At 33.4% G+C, this 16,958-nt stretch overlaps 1 protein-coding gene across 1 annotated transcript; it reads left to right on the top strand.

Annotated features, from left to right (window-relative positions):
- The first annotated feature begins 2,234 nt into the window (after nt 1-2,234).
- On the top strand, nt 2,235-8,192 carry LOC133186001 (ras-related and estrogen-regulated growth inhibitor-like protein). The gene is made up of 4 exons (XM_061321283.1): nt 2,235-2,921; nt 6,007-6,063; nt 6,189-6,265; nt 7,299-8,192. The coding sequence occupies exons 1-4, from the start codon at nt 2,855-2,857 to the stop codon at nt 7,770-7,772; spliced, it is 675 nt and encodes a 224-aa protein (XP_061177267.1). The 5' UTR covers nt 2,235-2,854; the 3' UTR covers nt 7,773-8,192.
- The last annotated feature ends 8,766 nt before the right edge of the window (nt 8,193-16,958 follow it).

Raw genomic sequence — 16,958 nt, 5'->3', positions numbered from 1 at the left:
TTATGATTCAGACAATTCTGTTATTGTTGAAAGATTAAAAAGAGATAAAGATTTTTTTTTTATCTAGGCTCATTTAGAATTAACGATGTCTGCGTTAAAATTGACATCAATCATAAAAAACGAGCCGCTAAAAACTTCAACCCAGTAAAAAAGGATTTAAAATTTTCCAGTTGGATTGACGGCTCCTTAGTAAAAGCTGTGATGTGCATTAACAATGTTTAAAAAGATTCCTTTATCAATTATCATCCGACAGGTAGATATTTATCAGAGTTTTAAATTGCAGATTTAGAATACTTAAATAGAGAGGAAGGGAAAAACGGGATATATTGTGGGACATGGTTTCTAGATATACATAGTTGATACTACGTACAGATAATGTAAGAAACATGCATGAATGTTTGATAATACAAATGTATTTTAAAGATTAATACAAGAAATAACAATATTGGTAATGAATAATGCTTGAACTGTAGATCTATATACCAGGGATGGGGGAGGGAGTATTGTAAGATTGTTACATATTCTTTATTATCCGTGAGTACAATATCCTTTTCATCACGATCCTTTCATGCTTTAAGATTATATGAATGGATCTATATATATATATATATATATATATATATATATATATATATATATATATATATATATTGGATAGTCCTTATCTTTTTGGACCAGCATATGGGTACATTGTTTCAAAATAACACAGGCAATCCAAGCTTTGTATGCATATAGAAGTGTAGAAGTGTACAAAATCCCCCACAATGTACAGCTCTTACAAATTCGTAATATCTTATCGATTCCATTAGTAATTTATTATCTACAAGGCGATAACAAAATTTAAAATTATTATCTGGAATCTATTTTTCAAATGAAATTAAATTTACTTGGGTCCGTTTTCTGATCGAGAAAGCGAATGACACGAAAACTAGGCGAATGCCCTCGTTACTAAGTGACGGCTAAGCACTTCGCACGCGAGATCTAACAAACTTTCAAATCCAGGAAAGGTCGGAGAGATAGGTAAAGGACTCCCCTGTCCTTATTATGGATTATTTGAACTGTGTGTCATATACACTCAGAGAAAAATCGCAGTCTGGGTCAATTCACCTCGCTTCATCTGATCACGATGATAGGAGACCGGTATTTATGATACAATTTTCATCGTTAACTATCATAAGGCTTTCAAGGTTTATTTATATTAGATAGAAGAATCATGAAATGAATGAGTTGATGAAATTCTGAAGGCGAAATGAGGAACATAACGAACATTCTGATATTGCGAGAAAAGGAGGGGACGTTTTTCTTTGTTACAGCATTGTACCCCGATCCATTTTTGACATTTCAAATCTTAAAAATTATCATAACTATTCTGTTTATAAACAAACAGATAACAGACTCATACACTGTATATTAACGGGATTCCTTGAGTAACAATGGTCATCGTGTGATGTACGTACACCTCAAAATAATTATTAAAGAGAATCTCTTAAATTTAAAATTATCGAGGTATTATCATGTAGCAGAAAAATTTTGCTTATGCACGTCACATCCCAACACACATAGGTCTTATATTTATAGGTATACAGTGATGTTCCAGGGGGAAATTATTCTGAAAAGGGCGGTATACCTGTGAGAGTAGGACTAAAATACAATGCACAATATTATAATATTGAATACAACAAACAGGTAAACAAGGAATAAATTAAATAAGAAATTCAACCCTATGTCTAGATATGACTAGATATTATGTCATATATATAGGCTGGACAAAAATTGAGTACATTAGCATTTTAACCAAAGGGATTTTGTCGTTTTGAATACCACAAGATAAATGCGTTGCAGTCGACCTGTGTGTCAAACAGTTAAAATGACATAATCGGAAATCATTGAAATTTCACCTCCATGTGCAAAAAAGTTTATTAACCGTATAGTACAATAGATCTCAATTCGTGTGAAGAAAATGACCGCAGGATCTACTCATCCCCATTAAAGATTGACCCAGTGAAACACAAATTTACTCAGGTGAGAGGGGAAAACAAAAGGTGTTGTATGAGTAAGTAAATTAGGGATGACCGGAGAATTTACTCAACTTCATGGCTCGGTCTGACCCAGTGATACACATTATATTGGCGAAAATAGACAGAATAGGTAGAGAAAAATATAAATAAAAAAGACGACTGAGATGTACATAAAAAATATTTGAGGTTATTGACAGAAACTGTGTCTCTTTGACGTTAATGTTTACATTGTGAGGAAAACTAGTCAAAATTCAGCCCTGTTTTACCTGCGCGGCTTTCTGTATTAAAGCACCTGCGTACACCTTTGTAAGCCCAGTCTGTCTGATAGCACACACTAAGACAGGAAGAACTCTGTTGTGGAATAAGCCCACTATTCTAAAAATATTGATTCAAAGGATCAACCTTGACGTGCAACACCTTAAGTGCATCGGTAAAGAAGAAATTGAGTGAACTTTTTTTTATTCATTTCTTACATAAGTTATTTTCTACCAACACCAGGTATTATAAGCTCCCACACAGAAGCCTGGAGAGTCATTGATGCCACAAGAAGCCCGGAGTGCAGTGTGTTCATGGTTTTTATGGAGGAGAGCCAGATTTGCAGCTGTATGAATTAATATCCGAAATCGTCTAATGGAGTAAAAAAAAGTCATCAATTATCGAACTCTGTCACCAATTATCTATCGGCTTTACTCACTTTTTTTTTAAATTTTGGAGTATATATAAGTAAAAGTGTTTACAAACGATGTAGATATACTTTGTGACTTAGAACTGTGGCATATAGCTGGGACATTAACAACATTAATACTATATAGTAGATCTAGCAGGACTATTTCCTAATGAGGACCATAATGACGTCATCACTAAGAGTCATGGTCTTAGGAGCAGAGAAAACTGGAAAATCTGGTAAGTTTATAAGTTATTCTGTATTGGGATTTGCAAATCTGAATATGTTTGTTGGGATTGACTGAAGCTTTTTTGAGCTTTATTTCAGAGAACTACTTGGACAGTTAATTTCACAAAGCCTTTAAATTTTAGGCTTGGTCATGTATGTCGACATATTAAACTGAATGAAACAAAACTATCAAAATAAACCTTAATAATTCAGTTGATGAAAATCTAAGTGCAATTCGTTTGATTTTGAATATGAAGAGTCCGGATATTAAAGATACAGTGTTTGAGATAAACGATGCTTGATCCTCTGCGTTTATCATGGGTACACCAATAATCCATCATAAAAATGGGCTGACTCTCTGACCATCTGTACGTAGGAGGGACATCTGTTGAAACATCTGACTACATGAAGGCAAATTCCGACTTAACATCGTAAATCCTACTATTCTAGAAAAAAAGATTAGTTATATATGTTTAGATTTCAGATCACGAAATCCAACCACATCAGCGTGTCTCTGTAGATATTATTCTTACTTAGCTGTACACAAATCCATTTGGAAAGTTTTAAAGTACGCAAAGCGTTCAATAAGATCATTGTTTGCTATGAAACCTCTTTGAATTTTTGAAAGACTGGTTACGAAATTGAGACTGTTGAAAATATTTTCACACATTTCAAGGACAATTCAGTCATTACGTATTGGAATTAAAGCAGCATCATGGTTTAACACGTGAAAACAAAAATAGAGAGAAAAAACCCTGACAAGAGGTGTCAGTGAGAACAGAATAACAAAAGACATGTTAACAAAGAACAGTGCATTTTATTAAATACCTCTTTTGGGAGCCCAGTGCTCTTAAAATGACACTGCAAAATTCCAAACAGATAGAAAGTTCTTTGATTGACTCTATTTTTTGTTAAGGTCAAGCATTAAATGTTCATCAAATAAACTGAAATGGTCAAGTATTTTTGCATAAAGTAACTTACTTTATTGCTTTAAACGATTTACAAGAAGTCCCACGAATAGTAAAACCTCAGCATAAATTTCTTTACATATGTTAATGTTCTGTTATTGTTGGGGGCTTTGTTAAAGGACATCACCAGACATCAAAGAAATATTTTGACAATTCGAGGCCAAAAGGACGGTTCCTTGTTGGGCCATTTCGTGGTCTGATGCTTTTGTCAGTGGCACAAAAAACAGAAGGGACGAGCTCGTACGTATAGAGCAGTCTTGTTTTTCGTGACAGCAAATGAGGAAATACAACCTTAAAACAACATAGATGAGAACTTTAAAAGAAATTTAATTTAGAGAAACGTAATACACTCTGACTTTGGAATGAACCAACAAATTTCTCAAAATAATAAAGCACATTTTTGGGATATAATTTGGGGTTGAATAGAAGTACAATTTGTACTGTTAACAGACAAAGGTAACAGAATGCACCAGGGAGTTCGGGGGGAAAAGCCAGACAACTGTTCCACGCACCATTAATATAATGTTATTTGAATTGTTATTTTACTTTTGTTGCTAAGGATAATTGACTTTACATGAGATGTTCTCTTTTATTGCAAAGTACTGTTAATGCGTGCAAACTTCTTCTTCTTCTTTTTTTTTTTTTTTTTTTTTTAAAAGATCTCACAAATCTATTAATTACATATTACTGTGAAATTTCGTTCATAAAAAAAATACGCGCATTAAACAAGCATAACCTCCTCTGTAACTAACTAAATTTTTTTTTTTTTTTTTTTTTTTTTTTTTTTTTTTTTTTTGGCGTGTGATTTTCTGATATTGGCCCTCGGGAACAATAACACGTGCCAAATCGCTCGATTACGCAACATTTAACAAAAATAATGTATCTCTTATTAAATGTAGCAGATAAGCATAGAGTACATTTCTTCACATGATAGGCTGATGATGAAAGGAAGAATAGTTCAATCGAGGGTAAATAAAATAAAGTCATTCAATGTATCGTTACCGGGATCAGCAAACGTAAAACAGTTCGTGAAAAAGTGCTAGAATTTAATCCATTCATATTATTTCTTTTGAAAAAGGAACGAGTTCAGCATCTTGGTTATATCTCGGGGATTATCGATATAAATGTATAATAAATCGGATAATGAAACTCCGGGTAAAATGTCGGTCGAGGAGATTTCTTCATTTCTCAACAAAATCGTTTATAACTATTTTTTTTATCAAAGTCCTATGCCACCAAATATGAATTGCAAAGTTTGAGACTTTGATACTTTTGAACCTGTATATGCATGATTTTCTTTAGATAAATAAGAACTATGATATTTTTGTCAAAATTCTGGTGGCTCTTCATATATATAGGTCAATTACCAATGTAATTGTATATTGTCATGAAATGAAGACTTGTCTTTGAAGAGACAAAACTGTCTCTTCAAAAGGATGATATACGGTACCAAAATACACCACGTTTTTTTGATGTGTTCGTCAAGAATTTTTGTGTATTGAATTCTCTCACATAGACAAGACGAGCAAAGGCCTTTCATAGAGACGAGACAGGCATCTTAAACGTTAGAAATTTAAATTCGTGCGTGAAATACAGTACGGGAATTAAAATGCTTCGGCGGGATGCTTACTTATTAGCGCCATGAACAACTAGATAAATAGGACGTTAGATATAGACAACCCCCCACGCCACATTTAACAAAGGACATCTTACCCTCGACTTTAATTAAAACAATATTTGTCAACGAAGTGTAATCCTAGGGTTTCACGACATTGGCCTCTTAAATCTTCTATTTCACGACACAATATACATACAGGGGGCTGTTTGACCTAAATATTTCTGTAAAGAGTGGCTCTTTAGCTGAGGACCATCTCCTCTGACACATAAAAACTAAGAAAATAAGAAAAAGTATGAAGATTTAACAAATAAAACATCAAAGCTTTTAACGATAGTGGTTTACTTTAAAATTCAAAACAGACGTTATAAAATCTGAGTAGCAGGAATGCATTCCAAGAAGACAGAAAAAGGCGGGGGGGGGGGGATAGAAATTTAAACTTTAGTCACATTTCAATTTGATTATAAATGTGTTCATTTTTTAATTTTTAACGCATTTTTCTTTATTTTTCAGCTGTTACCGTAAGATTCTTAACCAAAAGATTCATAGGTGAATACAACTCCAATATAGGTAAGAAATATTGAGACAAACATTGCTTTCTTTTAAATTCGGGACGACTCTTTACATATATGGTAGTCAATTGTCTTATAAATATTCTGATTTGATGACTCAATGCTAAAGTTCATTTTTTTCAGATTTGTTATATAAGTCATGCATTAAGCAAGAAGACTATTTGACAGACATTGAAATCCTAGACACCAGTAGCAAGAAGGTAATTTTCATTATTAATCATCAACAATTAATTAACATTACAGTGGATAACAACTTTTTGATATTGATTGCGTACTGTTATAGATGTTTGACGCAAGAGAAAAAATCCTAACTTTTTGTGATGTCATGCAAGAGAATTAAATAAAAAACACGCAGGTTATCTTTAAAACATGAATGGAGATTACACAGCTTTAGGGAGAAGCTTTTAAATTTTCTTGTGCCTTCCATTTGTTTTGACGGGAAATCCAGAATATATAAACAAAAACAGAATATTAACGTTCTCTTGCAGCAAGACACCGAATTTACTTGGATAATTGGTATACCTAAACACATTCCATGTCAAAATATTAACCGCTTTAGTTCATAATCTATTAAATATGTTTTGGTTATATTTGCTTTGGCCTGACTTCGATCTTAAGAATGTGTAAATTTGGCCGCTATTGTTATTGACATTGTTTATATGGGGGATGGAATTACGGTGGATTATGTAGTAGACTTAATACTCTCGCTGAGTTATCTGTCAAATTCGTGCTAACATTCGATTGTATGTAAGCATTTAATATGATTCCATATCGTATATGGGTCATTTAGAATGTTACGCAAACAAACCAAAACTGAAAATTTTGGCCTGTGAAATAGACTGTGTTTATACCGTATAAATTGGGTAGCTATTAAATTCATTCCTTATAATTTAATTTTCATTCATTTGGTGTAAGAAAAAAAGACGATTGTCTTTAAAAATGACTTCAATTTGTACAAAATTTTGAATGTAACGTCAGGCGGATGGATACGTTTTTGACGCAAGTCATTGTGACTTAGGCAACCCATTTTATACGATATAAAGTAAATTTTTATCCAATCAAATACAGCGTTACAACTAGAATTAAATTATTATTATGAAATGTTTCACAAGAAAAGTATTGATATGAATTCTAAAAATGTAAACGTAAATTAAAAAAATATATATACCATATCAAAAAGGCCATACAAAATATCAATTTATAACTTTCAATTTTCTATTTTTTTTTTTTCAGAACAATTCCTCCTCGCCATCTACCGAGACTCAGTTGAACTGGGCAGATGCTTATGTGATTGTGTACAGCATATGTGACGCGTGTTCGTTCGAAAGAGCTAAGACTCTCTTGGAGAGCATTAATAAAGTTCGTTCAAACTCCTACATTCCTGTACTTCTTCTTGGAAACAAAACCGACCTCGAACACAGAAGAGCTGTTGGTGTTGAGGACGGCCACCAGGTGGCGATTGAGTATAATTGCCAATATTACGAAGTTTCGGCGGCGGAAAATTACGTCACGATCAACATTGCATTCCAAGCTTTGCTCAGAGAAGCGAAGATAAACCAGCAACAGAAATCTATGTTAAAACGAAGGAGAACGTCTTTAGTGAATGTATCAAAGAAACTTGGTGCCATGTTTAGTGGGAAGAAAGACTGTGATTTCGATAAAAGACGGACTTCCGTTGATATGAATTCTCCCCTCAAGCTCACGTGAAACAAACTTTGCTTACATCTCAAAGAAAGCGCCATGGGCAGATTGTCTGAATGTTTTGATGCCACAGAATATCATATCTGAGATCTGACATGCGAACATTAAAAATAAAAGGGGATACAATTCAATTTCTCTATATAATTAGCAAACAATTGCTTGACTTTAGGATAAATTATCTCTTTGTGGAAGAAACAAAGATGTTTTAAGACACGTGCTGATTTTATAATGCTCCCTGTGATGTATTAACGAGAGAAATGATCAAATCATTGCTCATCTACAGAATGCCTGTGAATTAGAAGTGGAGACAGAGTTTATTATTAGCATTGAATGCTTCGTTGTTTTGTTACATTTGTTTCCTTTTTATGTTATTTCGATTATCTTTGTATATCTACAAAAATAAACAATGTGATTTCATACAACACTGTTCCAGTTTTCTTCGCTCTGTCTTCAAAATACAAAATGTGTAAACGTAAATGAATAAGTTTTATCAAACGTGCTCTTTCTGTAAATCGACCTATGTCAACAACTTGGTGAAGGTTGTTATAAAAAGGAATATTGATTTTGGCAGAAAGATAAAGGTTTCCGTATTGGCATATTTACACGGCTTGACAGCCTGTTACTCAAGTCGACATGGTGTAGATTGGAAACCATACGATGTGTACATTTATCATGCAGCTAGTGCATTTGGTTTGCAAACATGTCAAAAAGGTGTAAGGATTAAAAAAAAACGTACGCACAGACAATATACCCAAAACGCATTATGGGCAAAGGCTTCAACAATGAATTCAAAAATCTTCAAAACGTTATTTAGATGGAGACTTTTGATCTCTCTCATGTTTGCTCCTTCCATTGCCCAGTATTCACATGATACATTATGATAATATGCCTGCTTTTTGGCACATTTATCTTATTCTAAAGTCACGATATTGTTGTTTTGTTTTTGTTTTTTTTAAAACGGATGTTTCCTCGTCGTGCATGTGTATTCGCTCTTCACCTATATCTGCTCCAGAAACCAGGTTATGCAACCGTTTAAGTATCTAAACTTGGAAAGTACTTAAGACTTCCATTTGAAATATTGTAATCTTAATGCATTTAATGGATTTGTCAATGTCTGGACCGGCCAAGGTGCTAGAGACAAACAAATCACACCGATTTTCGTTATAAATCAAATATATATTACATAAGAAGGTATTAAGAAAGTTCGTTCCCATGCATTTTGATTCGTTAAAATTGGCCTTTTAACCCATTTGAAGGTCTTTTAAGGAACTTGCTTTATACTCTTTAATTAACAAGATTTATGAAAAATTAAAGTCCAAGGTTTTTGCCTTGTAATTACATATTGCTTGAAAAAACGAAGCATATTTGTATATACGGTATCAAAGAAAGTTAGGCGTTGGTTCGTCCTCATAAGAACAAATGCAATCGGTAATCAATATAGAGGAGTTCTATATAAAATTCAGATTTCCAATTTTCGTGCGTATGGAGTGCATCATCGGCATTATCCGTTCTTATCATTGATATCTGTGATTTTAGGCCACAGTGTTTATTTAATAAATGATAACAGTAACATATATCTGAATGGATATATTAACTCTTGACAGAGAAGACGCAAACAGACAGACAGACAGACAAGGGGGCAATTATGTCTCTAGATCTATTATGGTTCCACGATGATAGAAAAATATGCACGTGATTGTTTCTCTTTTTAATGCACCAATTTCCCCAAAACCAAATCTAGATTTTTTTCTCATAGACTTGTAACGTCTGAAACTGAAATAGAGAATTCAAACCCTATTTTTTCTGTGGTTCATGACTTCATTAGCTAAACGCGAGTAATCAACTTTCTATCAATGCCAAGAAATAACAGAAAACTAGAGCAATGTCGTTCCTTTGCAAATTTTATTAACTTATTTCAATGAACATTAACCAAGATATAGATATCTGTTGATAAGTGAAGTATAATTCTTTGAAAAATTGATAGCTCAATCGCGTTGCGTCCTCAACACTTTCCTTGCAGGACCTGTCTCTCCCGCATGGAGAATCAGACTTTCCCTGCAGGACCCGTTTCTCCCGCATAGAGAATTGCTGGTGATTTTTGGGAATGATCATACTTCCACAGCTTCTCTGAAACACGAGTGTAAGACTCTTGGAAATTTTCCTCCTCCACCTCCCCTGGGACCTTGTCCTGATCAGGAAGTTTAATTAATTAGGGGCTTAATTAGTTCCTGTCTGTTGATACTTTTATTGTGCATCTATAAGGAGCACAGGTTGATACTTAGAGAGTTGCCAAGAAACATGATTCTGCGATCATCCCACTGCAGTGGGTAGATGTTCAATTTTGCAGTGCATTTCAGTTTTTAAGAAATTTATGCTTCAAACAACATTTGAAATACGGGACAATCAATTGCAAAGATGAAAGTAAAAGAATTAGACTGCAGAAAGCCTATAAATAAGATTTAAAAAAGGCGCATTTTATATCATATGGCCAGATAGAAAAATGTATTGAGTCCGGTTTCTTACCTAACGGTAAAAATAAATATTTTTAGACATGCAGATATTACGGGTACTAATTAATAACATCGTGAAATCAAAAAGACCTATGATAGCATAATGATGGATATATACAACTACGTAGTGTAATTTATGTGTCTTTATTCTGAATAACAGTCTTCTGTATGAATATCCATATTTCAAAGAAAAAAAGCCACTATCATAAAAGAAATTGAGAAAGCTTTATCTTTAACCCAGATCTCAAGAAATTACTGTGAATTAGATAATTGCCCAATTTTATTTAATACAGAATGGATTTTACCAGTGGTCATGTACGTAAAAAGATAAAATTTTGTTATACTTAGTACTAGCATTTCAAACTAAATAAAAGAAACGAATCCATTGTTCCATGATCCCTTGCCTTGAAGCAAGTTTGTTTGAATAAGTTTTTTTTTCTATTTGTAATATCACTAATTATAACAAATTTAAAAAAAAATGGATCTCACAACCTGAAAAAAGCTTCCATGCACGTAAGTTTTACGAAATTGGCTACTGCAACCGGCACGTACCTCTTTTGTTTCCAGTGCAGTTGATTAAAATAGCAATATAGACTTCCACGAATTTATTTTCTAGATTTTTATCACCTGGTTATGAAATAGAGAATACAAATCTTACTTTGTTTCTACTTTCTAAGCTAAAGTCAAGCTATCCACTTTCTCTGAATGCCAAACATAAAGGAAATTAGAGCAAAATCGCTCCATGCAAATTTTATTAACTAATTTCAATGGAGATTAACCAAGATATAGATATCTGCTGATGTTAATATGTGAAGCATGATTCGTTGAAATATTGATGGCCCAATCGCGTCCTTGACCTTTCTCTGCAGGGCCAAATTCTCCTGTACAGAGAGTTGATGGTTACTGGTGGGGATGATTAGACTTCCAAAGATTCATAGAGCCAATGGTTAAAGACTCTCGGAAATCATCTTCTTCCTTCTCCCCTATGACCTTGACCTTAATTTATTAATTATTAATTGAGTAATTAATTAGTTCCTGGCTGTCGTTACTTATTCTATGCATGTTCTGTGTTTTGCATAGGAGCGCTGAACGATATTTAGAGAGCTGCCAAGAAACATGACTCCTGGATCATCCTTCTGCTGTGATGTAGGTGTTTACCCTGTCAGTGCATTTCACTTCTTCAGGTATCAATACTTTTAGCAAAGGCAAACATCAATTGAAATGAAGAAAAACGATAGCACGCTATTGCTTGTTACCTGGTATAAAAAACTAAATATATATCATAAACTGCATTAAGCTTTCATGCACATTAGCTATAGGATATACAAGAGTTTCTGCAACTTTTCCATGTTTACATTTATAATTAAATTAATTATAATTAGATTAGCATGCTTTATACAAATTTTCCTTTATTGTCAGTCAAGATCTTTTCTAGATTTGTAACGTCTAATTTTGAAATAAAGAATACAAACACAATATTTTTGTAGTTCAATAATGTCGAGCAATCCACTTTCTCTAAATGCCAAAAAATAACAGGAAAATAGAGCAAAATCGCTTTTTGCAAATCAGCCAATTTCAATGAAGATTAACCAAGATATCGATATCGATATATTTAATAGCTCGATCACATCCTCGACACTTTCTCTGCAGGACCCACCTCTCCTGCACAGAGTTAATGGTTATTGGTGGGAATGATTAGATTTCCAAACAGTTACATGTATGTAGTCAAGACCGAAAGACTCCTGAAAATAGTCTTCTCATCCTCCCTTTTGACCTTGTCCTTAAGTAATTTAATTAATTAAGTGAAAAAAACTATGTGCTCCTACGTATACAGTTTGGCAAAGGAACGCAGAATGATAAATAGAGAGTGGCTAAGAAACAGGACTTTGGGAACGTATTGCAGTGATTAAGTTGTAGGTGTATATCTCTTTTTGAGGCATAAATATTTTTTTAAATAAATAAATAAATAAAGAGTTGAAATGTAGTCATAGTAGTCAATCAATAGCTTTGAGGTCTCTGAAAGAATTACACTGTAAAACGGCTCCTTAAATGGCGCTATGGGTACGTAGTATATTATCTGACCAAATAGATACATGTGCTGAATCCAGTGTCTATTCTAACGGTTACTAGCATACTGCAATGGCAAACATTATTTACCAGGTATAACAAGAAATAGCGTGTAATTGAAAAGAACCTAACATGAGACCCTACTGTGAATTGGATAATTGTTCAATTCTGAAACAGAGCGATTTCTTTTTTAATTTCCATTGCATTAAATAAAAAAAATACAAGTAAATTTAAAGTGGAATTTTTTGGCAATCACACACCCACTTGTACACCCACTTGCACTTTGAATTAATAGGAAGGTTGCATAATTTGATCATCAATTGATACTAAGTCATGATAAAGGAACCAAAAAACATATTCACATTGTCTTACAGAGTCGCCGACGTGGCGCAGTGGTTAGAGCGTCTGCTCTAGAGTCGCGGAGTTGATCCTTTAGTCGCGTGTTAAAATCCCACTGTGGGACGTGGAGACCTGGTCCTTCGGATGAGACCGTGGTCCCATTGTCGCAGTACGTGCTGGCACGAGAAAGATCCTTCACTGCTCAATGGCCTGAGTGCCGAGTATAGGTCAAAATTTGCAGTTCTCCACCGGCAAGTTGTGGCGTCTCCATATGAGTGAAAAATTCTCTAGAGGGACTTTAAACAACAAACAAACAAAAACAAGAAACATGGGTTCAAATATATTTTTCAACTAAATCAAAAAAAGATTTAATCTGTTCAAATAGGTTTGTAAACCAATAAAAGTAAGTTTTGCTTATTGTATTGAGCATGAAAAGATATATTTCTTTGTATATCTCGTTTATAGTCATCATTTCGTAAGTTCTATGGTCGATACAATGACCTCGTCAGCAAATACAAACTAACATTAAGTCATATGCTGACTGACGTTTTTTATACTAATTGTTTGGCCATTATTTACACACTGAGTTGTCGACGGATTTCCCCGTTATTTCCACGATCATAACAAGGAGCACACGGCGGATGTGACCGGTCGGCAGGGGATGCTCACTCCTCCATGGCACCTGATCCCACCTCTGATGTTTTTGGAGGTCCGTGTTTGCTCTGCTCCCGACTTGTATTGTTTCACTGAATTTTGAGCTTGAATACTGTTCGTTATCTCCATATTTCATACACAGAATTATGGTTTCCAATTCTGTTGTCTTTAGTAAGTGGTAATTCACTTAAAATGATATTTGTAACATTGAATCGCACTCTTTTGGAAATGTTTCTATATAAACGCAAGTTCCTCCATAGATATATAATATGGTCAGAGCTGACAAATATATGCAATATGGTTACTTTTCAGTTTCCTGACAACAAAACTTGCATTTCTTAAGATAAGAGCCTACATGGAGGGAAAAAAATACAGGAACTTAGAACAAAAAAGCTTTTTTTTTTCGCAAATTTCATTAACTAATTTCTATTAATAAATGAAATTTAACCAAATTCTCTGATAAGTGAATCTTAATTCAATAAAATTGATATAGCTCGATCACGTCCTCGACACTTTCTCTGCAGGGCCCGCCTCCCCCGCACAGGGGGTTGATGGTTACTGGAGGGAATGATTAGACTTCCATAGATTCATGGAGCCACCTGTAAAAGACTCTTGGAAATCGTCTTATTCCTTCTCTCTTGTCTCTTGTGACCTTGACCTTCATTTATTAATAATTAATCGGGTGATTAATTAGTTCCTGTCTGTAGATACATGTACTTATACTGTGCACGTACTGTGTTTTGCGAAGGAGTGCTGAATGATATTTAGAGAGTTGCCAAGAAACATGGCTCTAGAACCAGCCTGCTGCTCTAGTGTAGGTTGTTACTTTGTCAGGCATTTCACTTTTTGAGGTATCATTTTTTTTAAACATAAAAGACAAATATTTGAAATACACTAAAGAGGATATTGAAAAAAAAAATGCAGACAAAAATATAAAGCATTGAAACCATGAAATAAGTCCTAAAATGGCTCTATGGGCACATTTTACATGATTTGACTAAATAAATAATGATAAACTATATAAAAAAAAAGATCATATTGTTACTAGCACGATTATACTGCATGCAATACCAAACATTATAAGTCAGGTACAACATGTAGTAGTAACACCGTGATATAGAAAAGACCAAAAAAGAGCATAATGGTGGATTTATACATGTAAACACAGGTGCATAGACTCTGAAAGTAAAGTCGAAAGTATGAATACATAAATTCAACAAAAAATATGTATAATGTACAATGTTTAAAGAAATCAAATAGTGTTTTCATTTCAAATTTGAGACCCTACTGTGAGTCGGAAAATTGTCAGAAAATTTTAATTTAGAATCTAATAGATTTTTTACATACTGTGGTCATCATAGTAAAAAATGAAACAACATAGTCATACTTAATAATCTAATATCATACTCTAAATGTGTCAGTTATGCCATGCCATTATGAAATCTTGTTTTACTAACTGTTTTTTTTTTAAATTGAAATTTTGCTTATTATAACAAAACAAACTGTATTTCACAGCGTGAATAAAGCTTAGATGCACTTTAGCACCACATAGTACAATAGTTAATATTGCAACCTTTCAATGACCTTTGAGCACGTTGGGTAACTTTGTTTTAATTAAAACAATAAGCTTAATTCCTTGTTGGTCAATGACTTATTTAGTTCCAAAAATATTTTCAGGAAACCAAAACAAAATAATTTTTCACCAAACATCAACAGAAATTTTATAATTAGAGGTTGTTCACCAACGCTTCATCTATCCCAGGTGTTTGTCTAAGATACAGTTGTATAAAGTAGAACAATGGCTTCCGATTTCCATCTGTACAGTTTTTTTCACGTCTATTGGTTTGCCTTAAGCCATTGACTTTGTTGTTTCCAAGGTGCAAAGCAATTTAGTAAATGTTCAAGCAGTATGTTTCCTGCACTGAAACATGTGTGAATGGTTATTTGACATTCATGACTGCAACCTGTCTATTTGAAAGTACATCTTTTACTATGTTTATGTACGTTTTCAGAAGGACTAGATGTAATTAAAGACTCCTAAACAACAATTAAAGAATAAATTATCCCATCATAGATGCGCCACCTTTGATATTTCAAAAGTAATTTTATGCTTGAAATCCATAATGTCTGCTTTCATGTAAGATACACTTTGTATAGAAACTGCTTGTCTGTTTTCAAAGAAAAGTTAATTTCTACTTAGATATATTAGATGCCAGGTCTTCAAAATGGTTATATATATATATATATATATATATATATATATATATATATATATATATATATATATATATATATATATATATATATATATATATATATATATATATATAGTATATATATATATATAGTATATATATATATCTCGTAAATTGCAATTTCACTAAGTGACATTTATTAATGTTGTACTCTGTCTACAGATATCACTTTTCGACTCCGATAAACTCTTTGTTTGAAGTTTTTAGTACAGAACACTTTCGTTGAAGAGTTTGTATCTTCGCAAACTCCTACACACGTCTGGTTACTATCAGAATGCTGTCTGTTGCATGTCAGGCTTTCCATTGTTTTACAGACACATGAGATTATACCCGAGAACACAGAGGTTTTCCGAGTGGAGTAGATGTGATCACTTGGAGAAATATCATTTATTTGGCTGTATATTTCTTTTGTAGATACATGTATCTGTAATGGAAGCACAGTTTGCTTTTAAGTATTTTCACTGGTTTGATGGTTTGAAAAAAATGTAAATGCCAAAATCTTATATAGTTGGTACAGGCCGCCTGATTCTGAAGCATGGATATTTCCTGTTCCGGTCGGAACCTTAAAATTATACAATTGGTTCCAGGTTTTGCTGGAATAATGGTTCCGGCCTTCGATTCAAATACATTGAATAAGAATATTGATTCTATCAGACAGGTATCAAAGTGTACTGATTTCGCTGTGTTTAAAAACGATTTATCACTATATGTCTCAAGGCAAAGGCAATTAAATTACTGTGTTATTAAATTTTTTTTATATAAGTTTAAGCACTCCGACTATTATGTATTAATTTGAAGACCCCACCAACAGCGATGGTTAGCACACACAGCAAAAATATCGTTTTGTTAGTATTTTAATAATTCATATATTTTCCTCTTATATACTAGTTTTTTTTATGTTAATTACGTCCCAAAAGTTTGCTTTGATTTTTTTTTTACAGAACCAGTTTCTGTCAATGAAAAAAAGGGAAGGATTAGGGTCCAGCAGGCATGTTCACGAAGCTATCTTAGGACTATGATGTGTCCTAAGAACGTCTTAGAAAATATCTTAGTCTTAAGTCAGTTTCTCGAAGCTTTCCTAAATTTAGGACCTCGCCATAAGTTCCTCCTATCTTTAGGACAACAAAAATCTTGTCCCAAGATCATCTTAAGTTTGTGTTGATGTTTATTTTTCTGAGTACCGCAAGTATAAGCGACATTTTTTTTTGTTTCTCGACAGTCTGTGCATTAGCTGATACTTACAAAACATTTTTTTCCCAAATGTTATCCCAGACCTCCTTCTTTGCAACATTAGTTACAAGGTTCAATAATTTGTAAACTATATATATATTTTTCCACCTTATCAAAAAGCACCTAAATTTTGCACT

The sequence above is a fragment of the Saccostrea echinata genome, unplaced genomic scaffold (assembly GCF_033153115.1).
Source record: "Saccostrea echinata isolate AGI-Se365-2 ecotype Australia unplaced genomic scaffold, CSIRO_AGI_Sech_v1 ptg000012l, whole genome shotgun sequence".
Classification (NCBI taxonomy): domain Eukaryota; kingdom Metazoa; phylum Mollusca; class Bivalvia; order Ostreida; family Ostreidae; genus Saccostrea; species Saccostrea echinata.
This window is presented reverse-complemented; position numbering and strand designations above follow the sequence as displayed.